The sequence below is a fragment of the Bombus bifarius genome, unplaced genomic scaffold (assembly GCF_011952205.1).
Source record: "Bombus bifarius isolate JDL3187 unplaced genomic scaffold, Bbif_JDL3187 scf7180000008178, whole genome shotgun sequence".
Lineage (NCBI taxonomy): Eukaryota > Metazoa > Arthropoda > Insecta > Hymenoptera > Apidae > Bombus > Bombus bifarius.
In genome coordinates, this window is record NW_022884495.1 from 1,858,054 (window position 1) to 1,866,144 (window position 8,091).

Sequence of the window (8,091 nt, forward strand, 5' to 3'; positions counted from 1 at the left end):
AGTTTGAACTGATTTCTTGAACAATTATTTCCTTCTTAATCGACGTAACATATAAACGTTACAAGCAATGTTGGTTATAAGAGTATGAAAAGCAAAGCAAAATACACAAACGTTGTTACATAATTCTATAATATTACTTAAAGTCTCTTTACATAATTCCTTTTATAATGTCACTTTTGAGACAAAACCTGAAGAATCTATCTAACTGCTATAGGCTAGGCGACGTATCAAAGAGCTGCTCCTCTTGAATCTTCGTCGAAAGAAGATCGTCAGATACAAGAGTAGTCGTCCGCTGTAAATGCTCCGTCTCCGAGCAAATATATTTCTCGCGGGTGTGGCAGAATTTTAGCGAAAAAGATTGAACATCGCTGATCCAGGCAAAAGCAGTCGTCCGAGCGATATCGTCGTTGTTTCAGTCAATTTGAGCGTTTAGCTGTTTTCTACCGTAATCGACGGAAAGTTTCTTTGAGAAGGATGGAATTTTTGATGCTGCTGACAGAACGCGACCGTGGCAGGTATCTAGGCAAAGGAAACACCAAGTTCGGGTCAGTTAGCCGAGATACATCCTTCTACTGTATTAGGTCAGGCGATTAGCAAGTTCTTAAACAAGTCCCGTTGAAACAATACTCTAAATCGGCGATAATTGCGGCAAATGTTTTTGCTTGATGCTGGTTCAGTTAGAATGGGGCGTGGTGCTCGACTTTGTCGAACCATCCAACGAGTTTGCATTCGTCCAAACGAGCGAAGGATGTCTTTTGTTTCGTCGCTGGACAACCCTGCGCGTGTTGGGAGAGAAACAGGCGTTCCGATCTCTTTTTCTCCATTAATATGAAAGAATGCACGTAGACGAAGAGTCGGAAGATCCAGCGAGCCACGTTTCGGAAGAATCTACGTATTCGAAAATCCTGAAATTCCGAGAACAGTAAATATAAAAATGTAAAACCATGATAAATATCGCTCAACCTAAAGAACCGTTCGGTAACGAGTTAATTAGAATAATTCATCGATATATCGAAAGATTTGATCGCAATTCACTCGCAGCATTCAACCGATATTATTTTTGATCGATGTTCACGGAACGACAACTCGGATAATAACTGTTGGTCAATGAAGTTCGACGAACGAATTGTACAAATCAATTATTTTATATCGATTACTATATCGTTGAGAATTTCTATATTTAAAGAGTCGTAAAATTTTCTCCCATTACCAATAACCTGCAGCTTTATCTTGTCGAATTCCCGATTCGTCGTTGTACAAGAGGCAGCAGGAGAAAGAAACTCAAAATAAAATCGATAAATATTCACTTTCCATGAAGCGCGTCGCAATTTTACATTTTTCCCTCTGAAACGTGAGAAAGAGAATTCCCGACATGACAGAGTGTTCTCGCTCTACGTATAAAACGCAACGCGAGTACACAAGAAGTCTGCGAAATGTGTGATACGAAAGGGAACTTTGTATTCTCTGTACGCGATGAAACAAGGGAATCATGCGTGGAAAGAAAGCAGGGATAAGATTTGGTCGAAATGGCGTAATTGGTCAATCGGAATGCGAGACCATCGGAATTCTCGTATCGTTTCCAGTAATTCTTTCCATTCCACCGATACTGACAAATTCCGGCTTGTTATCCCGCCAAAAACCTGCGCCACCGCTCGTGGCGCGATCGTAAGAAACAGTCATATCCGACCACGCTTGTTCCTTGGGAATTTAGGAACCAAGTGCGCGGCAAATGTCCATACGATGTTTATTCGATGTTATTCGAGCAATTGAGAAAATTTATTTTCCAGCCTGTTTCTATTAATCGTTGATACAGTAAATGTTATAACGACATTCGCTATACATATATAATTAGACACTTTAACGAAAACATTTACAGAGATACGCTAACTATTTAGCAATGAATACATCCGAACGTATTAAATCTTATTCCTCACTTACGTTAATTCGTTATTCGGAAATATATCTATATTTTTCGGTATTCGACCAACGCTGTCGTTTTACGAACTCTCGATGGATTCGGTCGGATGGATCGCTGGGAGGAAATTCCTTGGTGAATGTGAAATTTTCTTTGTAGATTTTTATTGCGTTTACAGGTCATTTTTTAGAACTGAGATGGTACGACGATTTGCCGAATGCGCGTTGCCAACTCTTAATTTTACATGTACCCAGAAATCACAAATTGCCAAATTATCTGTAACGTTATATTTGTGCTAATGAACAGAGTTCTGTATAACTTTTAAATAAATAGTCTATTAGAAGCGCTTTTCGATATTTACAAGACTTGACTATAAAATAATATTTACACGTACACGCACAAAATCACTGCTCGTACCGTAGAGTAGCTCCAAATCAATGTATTACGGTCTAAGCTCTACGAAAGGTCTACGTTATGCTATTGTTTACTGTCATTTTATAAATAAAAAATATGTATCATCGCCTGTTCAAGAACAATTCTTGACTCGATTAATTTTCTATTAACAAACGATCTATGTGACAGAGAGCACGAGTACTTGCAGTCTTTCGTTCATCGGACGAAAGGTAAATATATAAATAAATCACTATTATACGAAACTTTTTCTTTTCTCTTTTGGTGTATACTCACTTTTGACTCTCACTCTACTCTCACCTAATCGATTAATACGTAGATGTATAACGACAAGTAACAACGATGTACAACAAATAGCTACTGTATATCCTTAGCAAACCGATAACATACTTAACTATATACTTATCGACTATATTCCAACAACATCAACTTAATTGCTATCTCAACACTCTAAATCGATCCTCGATCCGCAAACGATCGATAAAAATACCCTAAGAAATCTTTCCATACTTGTCGACGAAGCTCTCGATACTCTGCAGCGTTTCTCCTGCAAAATCCCACCAACTAAAATCACTGTACGATCTTGTATGCGTCACAGCATCCGCTAGATGCTCAGGGAACGTGATCTTGTGTCTGGCGATGCTCTTCAACACCAGAGCCGCGATGTAGATGATAAAATAAATGCTGAAGTACAGTGGAACGTACCAAAGCTTCTTGCCTACGTAGTAATACGAATACGGCCTCTTGTTCAGTCTTTGATCGTTCATTTCTGGTGCCATTGTCTGGTGCTCGTGGTATTCAGGAATGTGATCGTAGATCACCTCGTGATGGAAGTCGTGATGCTGGCCATAAGAGTCGTCGTCGTTGTTGTCGTCGTCGTTGAAGGGAGGATGATCCAAATGGCCGGAATACTTGATCGGTTTCGGTGCTGCGTCATTGTTGTAAGACGTGTCGGGCGGATTGTCGGAGTAGTCGGAGGAGTCATGGTCGTGGGACGCGAAGTAGGAATCCGGTTTGTAGGAATCTGGTGGCTGAAAACGATGATTTACGTGAGCTTCGGCGACGCGGTGCGACTGCTTCGCTGGAATTGAAGTTGGGATATCGGGAAGTTTTAGGATCGAAGCTTATGTACGATGGAATTTAGGAAACGGTGTTCTTTTCCCGAGTGAATTTTTCATCCATGGTATACCTGATAACTTATTAATCGTTGATCAATGAAACGAAAATCTCATCAGAATTTTGTAGTCGTGCGAGATTCCGCTACAACGTACGTATATATATATATATATATATATATATATATATATATATATATATATATACAGGAAAATTGTTAATTAAAAATGTTTGGAAAAAATTGCAGTGATATATGTATAGATCGTAATTATAATAATTATTCTGATTCTCCTCGCGCAGTTTTTCAACAAAGACGAGTTCGATACGAAGAAGTACCCCATTAAAGTTGATTATCGATTAATTTATCATTTACTCAGCTATAGATCAATTTAACGATTTATCTAACTCATCTCTTAGTGATCCACGGATATAGCTTCGTAGAAGGAAATAGTGGATACGTAGGTACTTTCAGAAGTAAGCTTTCCTTCATTACTAAAAGGAAAGTAGGATGATGTTTTGATATTCAAAGTACCTTGTCGCTTATCTCAGAATCTGCGTAATCGTCCATGGACATTGGCTTGGAGATCGGTTTGTCACTGAGGTAATCCGGCGGCTTTGAAATCGGCTTACTGCTCGGGTAATCCAGCGGCTTATAGTCGTGGCCCTCTGAAAACGTTGGATTAGAAAATTCAAACATACCCGAAGACGATGGACCGGTCGGTGGACCATTCGGGCCACTCGAAGGTTTCGAACTGTCTTCCGTGTCTTTCGATGGTTCTTTCTTGGATTTGTAGTTAAGCAGCGGTGGTGGATGGTATCTATCCTGAATCTGTTTCTTTGCGTTCAATTGTGCTATTAATTCGTGGTCCAACGTCGAGTATCTATAAATTAGAAAGCGTAAAAAGGGTGTTTCGAAGAGAAATATGGAACAATGTAGGAAAATGCGAAGAAAAGGCATTAAGAAGTTACGGAACGTACTCGAGAAACAATTTATATTTGACTTCAAACGCTCCAGTTCGCCAGGAATTTATTTAGAAATTCAGCTTTTCGCGTCTCTTTAGATTTTCTCAAGCTTCCATTTTATTATTCAAAAATAAATATAAAGTTCAATCTTTGTGCACTGTTCCTAAATTCGTTTTTTCCAATTTAAACACGAATCGGTGAATTTTCTTCAAGTATAAATTCTGTACTAAACTTAAACTTTATTAATATCGGAGCGTTTAAACAGATTCAAATCTTCAAATGTTTCTCCTTTCCAAATTCGTACAATCTTCAAATTCTCTCTCACACCTTCTACCAGGGGAATAGTTGATCGCTTCGCCGTTCCTCAGATTCTGGATTTTCGGTGAAATATAAACCGGCGACATAGTGATCGCGATGTTCTTGATACTCCTACCTTCCGCTTCCGTTCCATTTCTTCGTTGCATAGAAACAAGCAAAAATACAATATTAGTCTGATACTGTACTTTTACGTAGAATCACGTGATATGAAACATCTATTTATATAAACCGAAAAAAAGGAGAAGAGAAACATATAAACTCAAACGTTTACTCATTTTCCAATTCATCCCTAGATCACGAACATTCATATACTTATGGGAAATTCTAATATGCAAAAATGATAATATACAAAATGGTCGTGATACATAGAAATATCTAAAATATCCAGAGCAAAGTACTTGTTAGACAAAACTTCAGAGAGCGAAACAAATTTGTACGATTAAACGCGTGCTCGCGAGAAACACGAACTCGCGTAGAAATTCACCGGTCTACCGATCGATGTGATCTAACCTGACGATCCACGGATCGTTGCCTGCTTGCGGTTCTTCTTGACCATTCTTCGACACTTTTGCATATGACGTCACTTGGGGTAAGACCGAGACGATCGACAGACTCGCTAAAAACAGCGAGATAAATGCGCGTATCATCTTCCACGATATTCAAAGATGAATGATCGAGCAACTCGGTTTGCCAGTCTTCTATATAGACTCGTAACTGTACCTCACCAACGACTTGTGCTAATTTATTGTCCAACTCCATTTTCACCTGCCGTCGCTACTTAACACCACTTATAATTTTTTCCCCTCTCTGCCCGAAGACATTCATGCTAATCTGAAAACAGAAATTAAACTTCATTATCAGACGTACTTTTTCTACTTCTTTTCTTCTTTTTCTTTTGTCTTTGTTGCGTATGAATCGCGCGCGTTCGTCGTTCGATTTTGGCCAGTGCAATGGGATTCGATTCGAGGGGACAAAATATTTTCAAGGCGTATCGATGGTGTTAATTGGACGGAACGAGGCTCGACAAAACCCTTCTAATCTGTTTGGCAAATTATAACACACCGTTACGAGATGATCGAGATCGATGAATTGCAACCAGGAAGGAAATCAACCATCGTCGATCCGTCCTTGACCGGAAAACGATTGTTCAGACGTGCAAGTTCATTGATTGAGCGAAGTTACGAGCGGTTGTGAATTGCGCGTGTTTACGAATTTATAGGATATTTCATTCGATATTTTCTTTTTATTTTTAATCTTCATGCTCCTCGATTTACCTGTGACATATTCACGTTGTTGGACTATGAATACTATGAAATACTATGAAAGAGTTCGAAGTAATGAAAGATAATCTTGGTTATTTATATTTTCGTTTATTTTCTATTCGAACTACGATAGAGCAGAGTAATCCTTTCTTAATTATCCTGCTCATAAACGATGTAACTCGGTTATCGTACACTATGGAGACTCGTAATTACGCGCTATTTCCTGCATAATTATATCACATTATGGTTCCCCGTTGGAGAACTGTCATTATCTTCTTATCGTTTAAAAATAATTTTATAACGCGCTTGCGTTTATTTTGACAACCTGCTTGTATATATTAAAACTTCATTCCCTTGGTCTTTAAAGTCTGTTATTCAAAAACAATTTGTTACTGTACAGTGTGAGTCGTCTAGGAGTTTGAGCTGAAATAATTTCGATGCTGTAAAATCTATTAAAAAAATATATGATTCCGTCTAAAATGGCAAAGTTGATCTCCACATGAGCTTTACGTGTTCACCTACAGAAAAGTTAGAAACATCAAAATATATCCTCCTTGAAGTAATAGGAAATATTTCAGTTCAAATTCTTAGGTGACTCACTGTGTATAGATATAGATAATCGATTTCTGTGAATAATTTCTACACAAAATTGTATACAATTTACGATTACCTTGATACACGATTATAAAAAAGATTTCTACAATTCGTATTGTTAGAGATATTTGAGTATGTGCCGTGTTCTGTTAGAAAACACGCGATTACAATACTTCATTAGTATGTTTTAATTAACCGATTGGTATAATAAATGTTATAAATAAATGTTATTCTTATACGATGTTTGGAATATTAATATCCCATATTATTGTCGTAATTAGTATTATATTTGTCAGCATGAGTATTTTTATGTCACTAACGCTTACTTTTTTTTCATAATGCTTCTAATAATAACATTTACTTAGGGTAATTTATTATTACAACTATACTTCTACTATATTTTTTTAATTAATATTTCTTGAAATATACATATATATATTATATCAGAATTGTCAATACTCTTCGATGAGATTCATGTTTCTTTTTAGTATCAATGATAATAAGTATATATTTCTTCAAAGTAGAATATTGCCAATATTTGTCTACTAGTGTTCACTCTTTTATAATAAATTAATATCTTACAAAGCAATATTTTCTGTACCATCTTATAATTATATGGTATGTAATTAAATGTTCTGTTAATAAAGATTTTAACTTTAAGAGACCTCTTTTGAATATCTAAGACAAGAGAAAATTAATTTTTACGTCAAATATCAGTAATTTAGTTGTGTAGATTACATCATAATTCTAAATTAGAAATCTAAAACTCCACTTTTTAATAATACGGCGTTTGCTGTTTAACATCTCTAACAATAGTACTCATACAAATTTTTGCAATAATTCCACAATTTCCCACGATGACGTCAAATAGATTCATCTATTAATAATTTAACAACTTTGTATCACTATTGCAAAAATTATTATAAATCGCTTTTACACGTAATATCAATACTAATTTGATGTTATCCTAAGGAAAAATACGTATAAAATAAAGATTTTACATTATCTTAGGCTTAGTACAAGTAGAATGTTACATTTCATATCTCTGTACGCGTTCTCGAATGCTTAAAAATGCATAATAAAATTAATTCGATCTCTGACATTGTGTGAAGTACATGCACGATGCTATTTGTTACGAAGTAATCCCGAAGAAATTTTTCGGGCGAGATTCAACTATGGATAAACAACTTTTAACACTTCGGATTGGTATACTTTTTATGATTGTTCCAACAGTAACAAATTCAATCACTACCTTAAATTCGCATATACGATCATTAACAATACATTTATTTATAGCATACTTTTATCCAATGTGCTTAAATCTTCTTATGAAATTTTCCTAAGTAATATCGTTTTCTTCTCCAATTGGGATTTAAATCGGACCATTCGAGTGTTTAGATTTAGTTCAAAAAACGATTATGTACTCCAAAGGATATTCGATGGTGCAGTACAAGTACAAACAATTATCCTTTTAATTATTACAAAAATGCAATCGCTGGATCATGTTATAAC

The 8,091-nt window shown here is 36.2% G+C and overlaps 1 protein-coding gene across 1 annotated transcript; it reads right to left on the reverse strand.

Annotated features, from left to right (window-relative positions):
* Positions 1-1,606: 1,606 nt before the first annotated feature.
* LOC117209547 lies at positions 1,607-8,003 on the reverse strand. The gene is given in 5 exon segments (XM_033451686.1): positions 1,607-3,357; positions 3,975-4,323; positions 4,733-4,858; positions 5,234-5,374; positions 5,376-8,003. Coding segments are annotated over 5 exon segments (1,263 nt in total). The 5' UTR covers positions 5,483-8,003; the 3' UTR covers positions 1,607-2,817.
* Between the last annotated feature and the right edge of the window lie 88 nt (positions 8,004-8,091).